The following is a 16,862-nucleotide window of genomic DNA, read 5'->3' as shown; positions in this document are numbered from 1 at the left end:
GCCAGGACCAACAGGAGGAGGGTATTGGTAAGTGCAAATTTGAATCATGGCTAGCTGATGGTGCATCTACTTCCTATAACTTCGCTTGCTTTGGTGATGATCAAATTCTACTTAGTGAAGGGAGAAAAGTGCAAGCAGTTGATGTATCTACTTCGTATGGATTCAACACTTGCTTTGGTGATGATCAAATTCTACTTAGTGGAGGGAGAAAAGTGCAAGCAGTTGATGTATCTACTTCCTATGGATTCAACACTTGCTATGGTGGTGCTCAAATTCCATGTAATGGAGAAGAAGAAGTGCATGCATCTTTTTCATCTACTTTCTATAACTTCAGCACTTGCTATGGTGATCATCAAACTCCATTCAACAGAGTAGATGTACAGGCAGCTAGTACATCTACTTTCTATAGGTTCACTTGCTTCGATGATGATGAAGTTTGACTCAGTGGAGGAGAAAAAGTGCAAGCAGCTGATATATCTACTTTCTATGGATTCAACACTTGCTATGGTGGTGCTCAAATTCCATGCAATAGAGAAGAAGAAGTGCATGCATCATTTTCATCTACTTTCTATAGCTTCAGCACTCGCTATGGTGATCATCAAACTCAATTCAACAGAGAAGTACAGGTAGCTAGTACTTCTACTTTCTATGGCTTCAATGCTTGCTATGGTGGTGCTCAAATTTCATGCAATGGAGAAGAAGTGCAGGCATCATTTCCATTTACTTTTTAAAGCTTCAACACTCGCTATGGTGATCATCAAACTCAATTCAACAGAGAAGAAGTACAGACAACTAGTACATCTATTTCCTATAGCTTCAACACTTGCTATAGTGGTGCTCAAATTTCATTCAATGGAGAAGAAGAAGTGTAGGCATCATTTTCATCTACTTCCTATAGCTTCAGCACTCGCTATAGTGATCATCAAACTCAACTCAATAGAAAAAAAGTACAGGCAGCTAGTACATTTACTTTCTATAGCTTCAACACTTCCTATGGTGGTGCTCAAATTCAATGCAATGGAGAAGAAGAAGTGTAGACATCTTTTACGTCTACTTCCTATAGCTTCAACACTTGCTATGGTGATCATCAAACTCGATTCTACAGAAAAAAGTATAGGCAGCTGGTACATCTACTTCCTACAGCTTCGCTTGCTTCGGTGATGATGAAGTTCGACTCAGTGGAGGAGAAAAAGTGCAAGCAGCTGACGTATCTACTTTCTATAGATTCAACACTTGCTATGGTGGTGCTCAAATTCCATGCAATGGAGAAGAAGTGCAGGCATTATTTCTATCTACTTTCTATAGCTTCAGCACTCGCTATGGTAATCATCAAACTCAACTCAATAGAGAAGAAGTACAGGCAGCTAGTACATCTATTTTCTATAGCTTCAACACTTGTTATGGTGGTGCTCAAGTTTCATGCAATGGAGAAGAAGAAGTGCAGGCATCATTTCTATCTACTTTCTATAGCTTCAATACTCGCTATGGTGATCATCAAACTTAATTTAACAAACAAAAAGTACACGCAACTAGTACATCTACTTTTTATAGCTTCAACACTTGCTATGGTGGTGCTCAAATTTCATGCAATGGAGAAGAAGTGTAGGCATCTTTTTCGTCTACTTTCTATAGCTTCAGCACTTGCTATGGTGATCATCAAACTTCATTCAACGGAGAAGAAGTATAGGCAGCTAGTATATCTACTTTCTATAGCTTCGCTTGCTTCGGTGATGATGAAGTTTGACTCAGTGGAGGAGCAAAAGTGCAAGCAACTGACGTATCTACTTCCTATGGATTCAACCCTTGCTACGATGGTGCTTAAATTCTATGTAATGGAGAAAAAGTGCATGCATCATTTCTATTTACTTCCTATAGCTTCAGTACTCGCTATGGGGATCATCAAACTCAATTCAACAGAGAAGAAGTACAAATAGCTAGTACATCTATTTCCTATAGCTTCAACACTTGCTATGGTGGTACTCAAATTTCATGCAATGTAGAAGAACAAGTGCATGCATCATTTTCATCTACTTTCTATAGCTTCAGCACTCGCTATGTGATCATCAAAGTCAATTCAACAGAGAAGAAGTACAGGCAGCTAGTACATCGACTTCTTATGGCTTCAACACTTGCTATGATGGTGCTCAAATTCCATGCAATGCGGAAGAAGAAGTATAGGCATCATTTCCATCTACATCCTATAGCTTCAGCACTCGCTATGATAATCATCAAACTCAATTCAATAGAGAATAAGTACAGGCAGCTAGTACATCTACTTTCTATAGCTTCCACACTTCTATGGTGGTGCTCAAATTCCATGCAATAGAGAAGAAGTGTAGGCATCTTTTTCGTCTACTTTCTATAACTTCAATACTTGCTATGGTGATCATCGAACTCCATGCAACATAGAAGAAGTATAGGCAGCTAGTAAATCTACTTCCTACAGCTTCGCTTGCTTCGGTGATGATAAAGTTCGACTCAGTGGAGGAGAAAAAGTGCAAACAACTGACTTATCTACTTTCTATGGATTCAACACTTACTATGTTGTTGTACCAAATCCAAAAGCCAGAGACCAAAGTCAAACAAACAATAACACGAAAATCATAGTGGTGCTCAAATTTCATGCAATGGAGAAGAAGAAGTGCATACATCATTTCCATCTATTTTCTATAGCTTCAGCACTCGCTATGGTGATCATCAAACTCAATTCAATAGAGAAGAAGTACAGGTAACTAGTACGTCTACTTTCTATAGTTTCAACACTTGCTATGGTGGTGCTCAAATTTCATTCAATGGAGAAAAAGAAGTGCAGACATCTTTTTCATCTTCTTCCTATAGCTTCGGCACTTGCTATGGTGATCATCAAACTCCATTCAACAAAGAAGAAGTACAGGCAGCTAGTACATCTACTTCCTATAGCTTCGACACTTGCTATGGTTACTAGCATATTCCATTAGACATAGAAGAAGAAGTGCAAGCATTTGGTCCATCCATATCCGATAGCTTCAGCATGTGTCATGGTGTTTCACCAATTCCACCTAACTTGAATTGCAGCATCATCATGACAATGCTACTAGTCTGCTACCAGACTCCACACATCTCCAACATGGCACGATCACGGAGATCCCTGGTTTTTCCCAAGTTACAGCCCTTTTGTCCAGCGATGGCACTGGAGTTGATTGATTTCTTCTACCATTTGGTAATTCACATATTGTCCCTGGCACTGGCATTGAAGACCGTCCTCGAGAGCAACCACTTGCTCATTTAATTTTCTTTTGACTGGATCACAAAGAACCTTGAAGAGCTTGAAAATTTTAGTAATTTCATTATTCAACAAGATTTCCCCGACTTGGAGGAGGATACAGCTTGACTTCCCCCGCCAACTGAAGCTGCTCCACCCAATAATGCTCAACTTGGTGAGCAAGGTGTCGGCTGGTTCTGCTAAGAGGAGTGATGAAACTTGTGGGAAGTAAACAGTTAGTAGGTTATCTAAGATAGGGTCCAAGGATTAAATTTTTGGCTTTATGTAAGTTTATTTTGTACACAAGAAAGGAAAGTGTAGGATTGATGTTCAACTTGGGATACACTAATTTTGTAAAATACCCAGTATTGTAAATCAAATTGAATGTCTTGCAATTTATCAGCAAGTTAGCTGTTTGTCTTTCAATTTTGTTCCTTACTACTCAACTAGTCTGTATTGTGATTTGTATAACCATATTCTAATGCTATTTTCACATGCAGTTTGGTTTGGCTTCGTGAAGATTATGATGAAAGTATACAGATCTTTGATATTTATACACTATTTTCATTTTCTTATTATGCTTCTACTTAAATGATTCATGATAGATTAAATTACAGGTTTATATGTTTATTTTTTTTCATATTCTAATTATTTGCTCTCAATAATGGAAGAGTGAAGATTGAGGAAAGATGAAATCTTATATTTTTTCATCACTTCTTGGTGGTCTATAAGTACCCAAGATTTATCCAACGAATAATCGATATGGGACTAAAGACACGCCCGCACGGGTCCTCACATACTCCCCCTGTTCAAGCCCTGACATCCTCGACCGGTTAAAGATTCAGATCCATTCAAATCTAATCACAAATACCACGATTGGCCCATTGTCAGCCCCAATGGATTCATGCTAGAGTGTCCTCTAATCCATATAGATTATGGGCCGAATCCGCTCTGATACCATTTGTAACAATCCGAGATCTCACCCAAAATGACTACCCGAAAGATATTATTTGGATTCCATAGTTCTGTTTAAGTATCTAAGATCTTCTCGATGAATAACTAATATGAGACTAAACACACGCATGCACGGATCCTCACCATACTTCTCCCGCTCAAGCTCTAACATCCTCTCTAAAAGTTTAAATCCATTCAAATCTAATACAAACATCACGATCGGCTCGTTGTCAACCCCAATGAACCCATACTGTAGTATTCTCTAATTCATATATATTATGAGCACTCTGATACCATTTGTAACAACACAAGAATTTATCTAAAATGATTAGCCGGAAGATATTATTTAAATTATTTAATTTTGTATAAATATCCAAAATCTTCTTGACGAATAACTAATGTAGAACTAAATATATACCCACAAAAGTCCCATATTATCTCCAATTTTGAACTCACAGCATTGTTACTGAAGATTACGCGACGCACAATTCGTTAAACCCAAGTAACGAGCCACATCTCATCTCCAAAAAAAAAAAAAAAAAAAAAAAAAAAAAAAAAAGTCAGCGAGAGAAGACAAGCAAGCAAGGCATGAAGAAATACAATACAGGCTCCAAGGGCAATATAAAACCAAAAACATCAACATTAATATCGGAAAAGGCCGACTGAAGCACGTCTATATCAACTTTATATGAAAAAAATACAATATTTGATTTCCTTGCTATGAATAGAACATCTGCATTTATACAAAAGAATTCCTTCGAATACATATAAATAGCGATCAGATGACCAAAAAGAATTACAGCTAACATCAAGTTTGGCCTTTCAGTTGTGATACAAGGAACAAGCAAACCTGGCGACTATCTTTTCAGCCAATTGCACCTGGTGGAGCTAACATTATTGACATTTTCATTTCCTATACCTCTTCTTTCCCTTGTAGAGTAACAAATATACTGTGTAAACCTTGATTGATTCAAGGCATGATATAGAAGAACTCGCTCCCATGAATTGAAAGATTGCATCAGATGCAGCAAAAAATCGAGGAAACATGTAAAATGGTGACTAATCCAAAGCAGCTTTATTCCTCCTGACGGCTATGGGCTTTGGCAAACCATCAAAACGAGGCCTCGCAAGACCATCAGGTTTCGAAGTCCACTTGCTCGTTGGCCATATAGGGCAGTTATCAGGGTCTTGCAAATTGGAAGTGCTGGATGATTTACGGACGGCAGAAAACCCATCAGCCATGAGAGGGTCTCCAAAAAGAACACCATTTGGGCGACCCATATCCATATCAGTTCGGCTCCCTGATTTTGGCCTCAGAGCTAGGCCTTTCGCTGTCCTCCCTGAGAATCCTCCACTGCTATTCTCCAACAATAATTCTGGTGTTTGATGTGATGGATGGGCATCAGCTTTTTGACGCCTCCTGATAGATCTCTCAGCCTCACTGTTGTCAACAGCTTCTACTACAATCTTGTCCTCAGTCTCGCCATTTTCTGATAAGAATCCATTTGCCACGCTTCTAGACTTCCTATTCCAGCTATGAAGTGGGTCCGAGAACGGTGACTCGCGCAAAGATTCATCCTCCAAGCAAAGGGACCTGCGTGCTTTGTAGACGGCCATTTCCGTGCCTTCAGGTGTTGGACGCCTTTTAGGGGGTGTGAGGCCATAGTAACCCTGTAAACTGTTCATGGCTGGGGAGATTCTGCTTGGAGGGGGTTTCAACTTGAGTGATTGGAATGAATCTAAGACATCAATATGAGGTTGACGGAGAGGTGTCTGTTCTCTGCAATAACTTCTAGCATAATAAGAGAAATATAATGGGGAAACTATTTTGCAGTTTTCCAAAAAACAAATGGCAGGACAATAGAAAAGTTCTACATCAAATAACAAATCATGTACACAGCTGTCTAAGAGCAAGAAAATTGCAAGAATATAATACAAGAGCAAGGACAAGGTGGTTTTATAAGAGATCTGGCAGAGTGTTAAATCAACAACCATCCATTAATCATAGTCTCACAAGCGTGTACTGTTGATGACCAGAGTCTACTTTGAAATTCTCAACAGTTAGAATTCGTAAATACAAGATAACATAAATCATAAATGGTGGTAGTTGAAAAGCCGGACATTTCATTTATGTCACCACATCCTTTCTCCCAAAGAAACCATATAAGTCATGCACAAGCAGACATTTTCAGATGTAACACCTTACTCCTAAACCATCAAACATCAGAATCAAAAAAGCAGTTAAACAATTAACCAATCCATCTAAAATTCATAGCTATTTTGCAAAAAGGGCATGTCAATGACATCCAATAACCATCAACCAAAATGATTCTAGCCCATTCTAAACAAATGATTTAGTTTTTTGCATGTATACCCCTGTAAATATCTAAAATTACGTGTATACCTCCGCAAATTTACTATTTGTGTTGATACCCTAATAAATTATTTCTTTTTGCATCTATACCCTCATAAATTCACTATTTGCATGTCCACCCTTATGAATTATTGCTTTTTGCTCATTCTCCCTTATTGAGGGTATACACAAAAAAGAAATAATTTATAAGGATATACACATACAAAAATAATTTATAAGGGTATACATGTACATAGCAAATTTGTGGGGGTCTACACATAATTTTAGATAGTTATATATCCAAAAAGAAATAATTATAAGGGTATACCAGTAAACAGAAAATTTGCAAGAGCATACATGTAATTTCAGATACTTATATGGGCATACATCCAAAAAATCCAAACGATTTTCTTCTTCTTGGTCCGCTCAGATCAAACTTTTAGCATATCAATCAGGAGTTACTGCATTACAGTATGTTCGTGCATGCAACATCAAATTCTACATTCTGAGATTCCTCCACACTGAACTTACCGATCTCTTGACAATGTGGTGAAGGAATAGAAAATAGCTGTTCTTTTAAGATGTTAAGAATTTCACAAATAAACATTTTCTGGATATGCAGATTAATGTTCTATTGTAACAAGGGATATGACCCAGAGTAAAAGTTCCCAGCCTATAACAGTTTGACACTTTTGTCATCCTTGTCTGTTAAGCAGCTTCAATAGTAAAAATGAGCAAAAGCAAGTTAAAAAGAAAGGTAGCTAAAGACATGGACAAGTCCCCAGCTAGAAAAGGCAGAGGGAAAATAGTCAGCTATTAAAATCAAGTAGCATAAACTATCCTCCATTTAAGACATCAGATGACATTTCTGATTGGAACTTCCTGTGAAATTTAAATATTTGGATTCATAACACATGAATGTAAGTGTTGTGTATGGAGTATTACTGCTAAATATTCGAAACATAAAGGACTCACTAATCTAATAAGAATAGTCACTTGGGTAGTGATTCTAATAAAATGACGTGTAAACTAGGAAGAACATAAATGCCGCTAAAAATTTAGTAATTTTCCATATAAAAGACGAATTAATGAAAACTGGATAAGGTTGCCCAATCATGTGCAATATGTACTATGTGATGCTCCAATCAAAATAGGATTGTGATCAGTATGAAATGGATGTACATGTAAAGTAACTAACCAAACAAAAACAAAATAAAGATGGGGATTAAGTGAATACTTCTGCAAGTTGGATAGTTGATCCATTAACAGGGACAGATTGTCAGACAACCACGTGGAACTTGGGCAGTTAGTTATCACTGTAGATCCATCTATAGTTCAAAGGGACAGCATACACATCAACTGATGAGTTCTAAAACTAAAAACTGACATCTAAAATGAAAGAATCAAGGTAACCCAAAAATGATGATAAGGAATGGTCAAGAAAGAAGGGCCACAGCACATACATATGAAGAACGAAAGAAGAAGGACAAGGGGACTAATATATAGATGATTAAGGAAAAAGTAAGCAATGAAAGCTTTAGCAGGATAGCAGAGAAAAATGAGGTAACTTAGTGTGCGTCAATCCACCACTACTAATGCCTGTGTAACTGTGGGCAGTCTAATCATTCAACAAAAAGATGAAGCATGACATTTGACAGTTAAAAGCTTAGGAAAGAATTTGAGAGTGGAAGAGTCAGCAGAAAACAGGACAAGATAACTGCACTTTTCTTGTCAACTGCATTCAGTCTTCGGGCATTGAGTAAGTCAAAAAATTATGTGTTCACCTTTCTTTACCTTACCTTCCATTTTCCCTATGATTGGCAGACTTACTCATCTCGTGCCCTACCATTTGGATTTCAGCTGAAAACTACATCACTCACTAACCTAAGGATTGTTGAAGTTTGGCAGAAGCATTTGAATTAGTAAATCTACAATAGAAAATGAACTCGGTGTGATCTAAACATTTTATACTCAACATACAGGAGAATCTTGTGCATACAGATGATATATAGTATACAGTTCATAAAGTTATTATCGTCTCAAAGAATGACAACAATAATACAAATTGTACAAATAGATAAAACCATTTTGACTTCTCTGCATATGGAGCACAACTACCTTATCCAATTCATAATTTGAAAAGGTAAAAGTTGGTCAAGTCCAGCCCACGTTTTGCTCCAAATTAAGATTCTGGTACAGATCTAGCATGACAGGACCCAACCTTGTTATGCAACAAATCTAGGAATTGGACCCATAGCCAATATCACAACAATTATGATGATCACCATCATCATTCATAGGTTTTCCTATATAATATACGGCTATCAACCAAAAGTCAACAAAACTTTGCATAAAATTCTTTACAGGCAGGTAAGGCTAGTTCATAGCCACTTGCAAACCTCTGGTTCAATGTACAAATTTGAGCTGGTTACTTTGCAGAGATAAATGGGCCTGGTATGGTGGACTTAAAAACGACAACCAGGCAAAATAGTGTTCTTGCATGGTGGATTTAACTGTTAAGCATGTGAATCATTACTCCTCGTGATAACATATGAGAAGAAGCATGCTCTTTTATAAATCCACATACACTGAAACAGACATTGCAAATGGCATACAGTGAAAAGGCCAAAGAAATGTTGGTGAGAACCCACGCTCCATCAATATTTTCATTCTTGTGGTGGAAAGAAGTGAGACGATGGAAGGAAGACATTGGATCATTAGCTATTAACGCTTTGAAGGACTTGCTTTCAGAGCAAGAGGCACCATAGTAGATAACCTTTAGCTTCATTGCTCACAATGATTAAAAAGACCTCTATGAAACATCAATGCAAAACACTGGTGCAACAAATTTTAAAAGGTAGGATATGATAATCATTCATAAGAAGTTATCATAATAACATAGTCCATACCCCCCACAAAAATATGAACATCCACGATGGTCCATACTCCCTACAAAAATATTAACATCCACAATCTCCATTTTTTAGTCATCAAATCAAAATTCATTGACCATAGTCCATACTTCATCCAGTATTATCAACAAGACAGATTCTAATATCAAACTTCCATCATGCCCACCACTACCATCACTAAGAAATCAACATTCATCATCCACCAGCAAAAACAAAAAAAGCTTCCATTCCCCTAATCTCAAACCTTTTCAGAAGCATCACGATCATTTTTGTGATTTTAAAAATAGCATATTTAAATGAATATATGACACATAACCCAGCCATATTCAGTGCAAATCAGTGTCTGATGGATATTGCATGCAATTTATAGAATATATATATATATATATATATATATCCCAGAAATGCCTCCACCTCGAACTCAAACCAGTGCTGTCAAAGCAGCACCCAAATGCTTAAAAAGTCATGGCACCTAAGCAAAGAATGACCTTGGCACTGTTTCATCCAAACAAACAAATACTCCTTTATTACATTTTATTCATCAGTGCCATCTTGTATTTTCACTACTATGCCTGGCAGGGAAATCGTATAATTTGGAGTACAAAACAAACAAAAGTCATCTGACAATTTTTGGTAGACTAGCAGCCATTGCTCAACTGCCCAAAGACCCATAGAATGTGTTTCTTATTTTTCATGCTTCCTCTGTATCAAATCAAAAAACCCAACCTTCTGATGTCTTCATATAGCCTTCTTCTATGTTCAGGAGATCTTGGAGGTTTCTTTTTTGACTAACCTTTGCTAGAATTCAACTACTCATAGAGGATGCATTCAAGCAAAGAACTAGCATATAAACTTTTCAAAATTTTGACAAAATAAATTATGATCCATAGAATAGACATCATATAGATTTTACAAGACTTGCTCAACAATATTATGGTAGGTGCATATATGCATAAGTCAAGGATTAGCATAGTGAAGACATTTCAAGGATGGACCTTAATAAAGTGAAGGATCACTAAATAGAAGAGGTACAAGAGACCACACTGAGGACACCAGTTTCAAAAAGGTTCGTGATAAATTATGTAATTTATGAGTTTGCAGCCGGTTGTAACTCAGGACAGCAATTGCACTATTTAAAACATGTGATTTTGTGCCAAAGAACCAACTAATATATCAAGTAATCAACCTTACAAAACCCTGCCAAAGTCATGCGCCTATTTATACCTGTTGGGGCATTCTTTGCTCCATGCACAACAATATTTAACCATTTTAGCTAGTACTGCCAAATGCTGAATGGAAACACAAAGTCATCGAGCTTCAACAGTATCAGGTGGCAAAAATATTTAGTGCCTAACATATGATGAAGGGAACATATTCTTCTGGGTAGACTATTTGGCCTTATAATATGAGAACCCAATAAAAACTACTGGTTGATACAAGTTAACCTATTATACATAGCTTCAATACCAAAATTAATGCAGCAGAAGATGTTGAGTAGGATTACTTAACTTAGTGGTTTTAAGGTAGAAAAACCAATAATTTATAGTTGCTGATGTTTAAAATCAAATTTGAACTTAAACAAAACCCAAAAAAAAAATCCTAACAAAACCATGCAATGAATTCGTAAAGCTAGCTATTGGAGAAGAGAATCTAGATTTTCAAAGGATCTTGATGTTGATTTTACATTTTAGTTAGTTCAGCAAGCCAATATCTGACTTAAATGAGATTGTAGCAGACCAGATAAAGCTACAGGGATTGGTAAATATGTTGCTGGAAAGGTGGTGCCATAATGCAGTTCTCTAAAAGTCATAAAGAAGATATAGAATTAAAGGAAAAAGGTAAAAAGTCGATTCAGATCTTCAAAGGACATGGTAACCAATATCTAGTTGTGGACTAGCATCATCATGGATTCACAACATGATGCAGAGACAAAACCCATGTTATGTTTTTGCACAACTTAAACATTTGAGACGTCTGACAGGTATATGTTTCATTAGCCCTTACATGTCATTCAATACAAAATATAAAAAACAATGAAGATCCTCCTGTCGAAACAGGGGTTCCCATTAGAAAGGACATGTATAATAAAAATGAACATCTTTAAAGACAGCAAAAACTGCCTACAAGTTCATACGTTAAGACCTCACTAACCTAACCTGTACCTAAACTGGCACACTTAAAATACCGTGAATGATCAATCATGAAATAAAACCTCCCCAAAAAATAGCCTAAAAAATGATCAAAAATTTATAAGAAAAATAAACTAAAAAGCAACTAGCTTTATAACTTGACAATCAACGAAATCCTTCACTAACTTACAAAGGACTCCTAAATTCAAGTGTTATTAATAGAAACCAATATAGAATATGCTTTAACTACTTCTAGACTATAAATACAACTCAAACCAATATGGGGGTAGTTGAGGTTTAGGTGGGTAGACGCAGGCATTAGGTCTCATTGAGACAGCATCAAGAGCAATGATGCATCATCCACAAAAATGAGTATTTCAAAAACCAAAAAGATGAAGAAGAATCTGTATGTGAATCTTATTATAATTTGGGAATAGATAGCATAACATATTAAAAAAAAGTAGCTTGAGAAGTACCTCATGAGCCTGAAAGTAAAACATGCAAACCAAAACAATATTGGTGGTATAATGATGATGTCCATTAGGTAAATGATAAAAGTACGCATGCAAATAGTTACTTTAGATGCATAATAAGCATGCATGGTGAAAATGTCAATTAGATTATGGCAAAATAGAGGATAATCCCAATGAAACAAGAATATGCTAAGAATTAGTTTCAGACAGCACATAAGAATAACAATAAATAGCATGGCTTAGTCAGATGTTTGACAGTGGGTTGTTTCTGATTTTTTTCGAAAGAGGAAATGCCACTTACTTAAAAGGGCCCTCATTAGCCATCTTTGAGATGGACAGGTTATTAAATACTTTAACATGAGAAAACAACAAGATGATGCAGGTCACCTTTTTCCTTCTTGCTCTTGGTCTCTCTCTCTCTCTCTCTCTCTCTCTCTCTCTCTCTCTCTCTTCCTTTTTGCTTTGAAGAAATATGGTGGATTGCTTTGAAGAAATATGGTGGAGACACCACCACAAGGGTTTGAACCTTGAACCTCACCCAAGTGGAGCAGGCTGTTGACCGAGCTACAACTGGTTTTGGCATTCTCTGTTCTACTCTCTCTCTCTTAAAATTTCTCTTTTATATGCCAAAATCCAGATGTCAACCAGCAGATTTCTTGCAGAATATCAGTAAATTCAGATCTGTTGCGATTCAGTCACTTAATGCAACCAAAGTGGTGAATACACACACAGATATGGATAGTTCAAATTTCTGTGTAGCATCAATGGCTTCCCCATGTCCGTTGTCCATAATTGTTTAAACCTTGTCCATAACATAGTTAAAGGATATTTTTATGGATATGCATACAACGTAAGAAAGAAATAAAGCATCGACTGAAAAACTGCAATTAGTTTTGTGTTTGCATCCAGGAAACTAAATCTATACTATAGTAAAAAGAGCGAGTTAGGATCTTCAGTTGTGTTAAATTTGCATTTGGGTGGAAAACTACTTAGTTCACATAGAAAACTTTATCATGAAATACATAATAAGTATGGTGATTTTGGAAAGGAAGATATGTTTATAGTAATCTAGTCGTGATCTTATCTCGTGATGCCCAAATAAGCCCATCTCCCATTATTATCCTCTCTCTCTCTCTCTAACTTTCCCAATCTAATTTAGAAAGGTTTCTCTCTCTATCTCTAGTGCATGTGAGCATACGTGGATGTGGGTGCCCCCCCCCCAAAACACACACACACTCTTCAACCCTGCTAACAAAGAGAGTATCTATATCTTGCCACTTGCATTATGATCCTTGACTTCCTATTAATTATCCCTGTGTCCATATCTTTCCTCCACTATATCTTGGCTAAGAGTCCTACATTTCTTAATTTCTCATCCCATGTTCCTTAATTACCCACATATCTCTCATGTTTAAAAATAAACTATTATGCTCTAATTTATTCTCTTATTTAAATTTGCAAGCAATCTTATACTAAGATCTAATAGAAACAAAGTCATCATATTAAGATGGAGCAATGGTAAGCCAATATCCTTTTTGCATAAGAAATCTTGTTATTTAAAAATTAAAAATTTTCTTTTTCATCATTTTCTTCATTAAAAATGTGCTACTTTTTGACATGTAGAGTGTGAAACTATAGTTAAGTTTAAGTTGGAACATAATAACAACCAGAATTTTAGTTTTAAATCATTTATTTTATGTACTACCACTGCACATTTCTTTTTTCACTATTCCTTATATTCTAAATAAGTTTGTTTTTACCACCCATATGCATCGCACGTGCCAATTTACTAGTGCATGCAAAAGAAAGACATCATAAGAAATAGTATAGCACTTAACCATATACTAAATAAAAAATTTAAAATATTTTAAATAAGTTTTTTTTTTGCTGCACACATGTAATGCACATGCCCATGTACTAGAGCCATGCAAAAGAAAGAAATCAAATATCAGACTAGAAGAAGTAGTAAAGCACTAAAAAATCTACAAACGACTGCACCCAAGTTTAGTGGTTCAAATTTCCAAATTTCACTAATTATGAGTATTATTACAAGCAAAAAGATAAAGATAATTACCCGTTATTGGCTGAACCATTTGAAAGAATTGGAGATGGGGGATGCCTTCCTGGCAGAGGAATTTGTAATGATTTGTGAGCAAACATCTGAAGATCTGTCACCAAACCATTCAGTCTTCTTATGTCTGCTACCTAAAGCATGAAAAACACATTTTTATTGCATAAGTCGGACTTCAGCGACAGATAATATAACAGAACATCTATCTCAGCCAAAATCATTGATTCAATCAAACACAAAGGAGATACAGAAAAAGGCTAAACTATGATATCACTCTGGGTAGAGTTGATTAACATATAAAATGGCAATTTCATCAACTCATCACCCAAAAGTTTCTTTTGGCTCAATTGCTCCCTACGTGAATAGCGAACATATAAACTAGCATCATTAAGCATAGGAGTACAACCATTTCTACAATGCATCTATTAAAATAGCAACCATGCCTGAAAATTCAACAAAACACCCAAAACAAATAGTAAAGCCATTAAAAGATGCAACTTTAATTAGCATATGGTGATTACACTTCCTGTGCTGCATGACAAATAAACCCGAAATCAAAATTTTAAATTCAGCGTAACACCCAGAACCCCAGAACTGTTCAAACCACCGGTCCAACGAAAGAAAGCAGCAAAAAAAAAAAAAAGCATTTCAATTACCTCGACACCATACTTTATGGCGACACCGGCAAGCGTATCCATCTTCGAGACACGGTGCTCGATATACTTAACAGCCATCGGGGAAGAAGAGGAAGAAGAAGGCAGAGACGAAGAGGACACTGGGATCGTCGCAGAGCTATCAAACTCTCTCGAATGGGCTACGTACCCATACATCAAACTCTCAGAATAATGGAAAGAATTGCCATTCCTTCTAACTCTCTCCGCCTGCATCTCCGAAAAAAAACAGAAATCTACCGTCTCCTCAACCGAAAAAATGGGAAACAAACCTAAAATCCCCGGAAACGGAGAGCTTGTCTCATATGACCTAATTTCCACAACCAATGCTCAACCTAATTACATCCAAAATTGCGGGAATGAAACCATGAAAAAACCCTAGGTCGGTAGATCCGGTGCTCCGGGTCACGATTTCCGATCGGGAATCCGTTGATGCCTCCTCGAAATTATTGATTTGAACCGCGCGCTGATTCGATTTGGGCGTCCGAAATCCCCAAAACCGGCGACAAAATAGGGGTAGGGGAAAATAAGAGGGGAAGAGGGGGAGGGGGGGGGAGAGAGCGGGACGCGACGGCTTATGAAGCTTCCACCAGGTTGGACGCGGTTTCTGGAACTCACGCCACGTGGCGCTGTTCCAGCGGCTGTCGTCAAAATTTTCTTCCGACCCGCTGAGCGTTGGTTTCTCGTCCCCTGCTTTCCGCCCAACCTTCACAGAGGCCCTCGACCTTTCGTATTATTACGATGCTGTCCATCTCGGATAAAGAAATTTCCATTTATTTTTTAAGCACCACTGTACCGATGGTTTGAACTTCACAAGGTCAAATGAAGCTGTGGCATAAATCACCAAGTTATGATCTTCTCTGTTCTATACCCGAATCCAAAAAATCCAACATTTCTATCGCAACCATTCTTATGTCATGTAATACCTGATAATATATAGGATGGAGCCCGATGATGCACACGATATCATCTTATATAATGCATAAATCTTACCATATTGTGGTGACATATAAATGATTATGACGACACGCTAGGGAAGGCCCGAACTCAAAACCACAATCTCTAATATATATTAGAGAGATAAAAATTTGTTATCATAACTCCAAATAATATCTTGTGATGCAGCAGAGTTTGGTAGTAAATGAGACATTGTCTTGTACCTGAAACTTCATGACCAGTGATTCAATAAAAAAAAAAGAACCAGCTACATTTTTGATATGTTCTCTTATTATAGGTAGAACTAACAAAGAACATGGTTCCCTTTGTATCACTTCGTCGCCTCTTCTTTGAACAATTTTTTTATTATATAAATGCTATTTTTATTTTTATTTTAATGGGAGTAGATTAAATCTAGTAATTTAATTTGATAGTTTTGAAATACATAATACACTAGCCTAACTCTATCATACAGACTTACAGAGACCATCAGGCGATAGATAAATGTTCTCTGGTTCAAGTGTAAATAAGGGAAGACCCCATGCCCCATCTCAAATCTTTGGAGGAAGATGCATGGAAAACGATTTGGACCTGCGAGTAATGTTTTGTCTTTTAGTTCTCCCTTCCATCTCCATTCACTCCGCTATTCCGTTTACGTCCCTCTCCCGAAAGGTACCTTTCCCAGAGATGTTTATAGATATTTGTATGCGGAAGTAAGATCTACCGTCCAAAATATTTTATTGGGCTCCGATAGCAAAAATTGACGGTAGATTATGCTCCTCCATATAAATTTCTATACATTTGTCAGTAGATAACTTTTTCTATTTTTCTCGCCGACACTTCTCTCCCTATCTAGGCTCTTCAAGTTTGACAATTGACAACATTTAAAAAAAAAAAATTATTTGAGGATGATTTGGACGAGACTGACCGATTATGGCCGAGTTTAAATCATAATCGTCCATTTAATGAATCCCATATCCTATGCGTTTATTTGTTAGGCTCGGTCACATTCACGTGGAACATAGCAGCACAAGAGATTGCGGAAACCGGAAATAATGACCGTCCAATAACGCCGTTGATCACGGGGATTGTTCCCTCTGGGCCATCACGATGGTCAGAGAA

General features: G+C 36.9%; 1 protein-coding gene across 2 annotated transcripts; it reads right to left on the bottom strand.

Moving 5' to 3' along the window:
- Positions 1 to 4,837: 4,837 nt before the first annotated feature.
- LOC120106855 lies at positions 4,838 to 15,346 on the bottom strand. Of its 2 annotated transcripts, none has more exons than XM_039119959.1 (3): positions 14,790 to 15,346; positions 14,137 to 14,267; positions 4,838 to 5,984 (listed from the first exon to the last, which is right to left on the bottom strand). In XM_039119959.1, exons 1-3 carry the CDS (start codon positions 15,018 to 15,020, stop codon positions 5,255 to 5,257), a joined length of 1,092 nt encoding a protein of 363 aa, XP_038975887.1. In that variant the 5' UTR covers positions 15,021 to 15,346; the 3' UTR covers positions 4,838 to 5,254. The 2 variants fall into 2 exon arrangements, with proteins under 2 accessions (XP_038975887.1, XP_038975888.1); XM_039119960.1 differs by having other exon boundaries at positions 4,838 to 5,975.
- Between the last annotated feature and the right edge of the window lie 1,516 nt (positions 15,347 to 16,862).

This window comes from Phoenix dactylifera, unplaced genomic scaffold, assembly GCF_009389715.1.
Source record: "Phoenix dactylifera cultivar Barhee BC4 unplaced genomic scaffold, palm_55x_up_171113_PBpolish2nd_filt_p 000665F, whole genome shotgun sequence".
In the NCBI taxonomy this organism is placed as follows: Eukaryota; Viridiplantae; Streptophyta; class Magnoliopsida; order Arecales; family Arecaceae; genus Phoenix; species Phoenix dactylifera.
Note: the sequence above shows the minus strand (reverse complement) of the source record. Positions and strands in the feature narration are given on the sequence as shown.

Excerpts from the sequence above, each read along its gene's own strand:
- LOC120106855 (XM_039119959.1), bottom strand. The coding sequence starts at position 15,020 with ATGCAGGCGGAGAGAGTTAGAAGGAATGGCAATTCTTTCCATTATTCT. Across the intron at positions 14,268-14,789 it reads CCATAAAGTATGGTGTCGAG|GTAGCAGACATAAGAAGACT; the intron begins GTAATTGAAATG and ends TTCATGCTTTAG. Across the intron at positions 5,985-14,136 it reads AATGGTTCAGCCAATAACGG|TTATTGCAGAGAACAGACAC; the intron begins GTAATTATCTTT and ends TTATGCTAGAAG.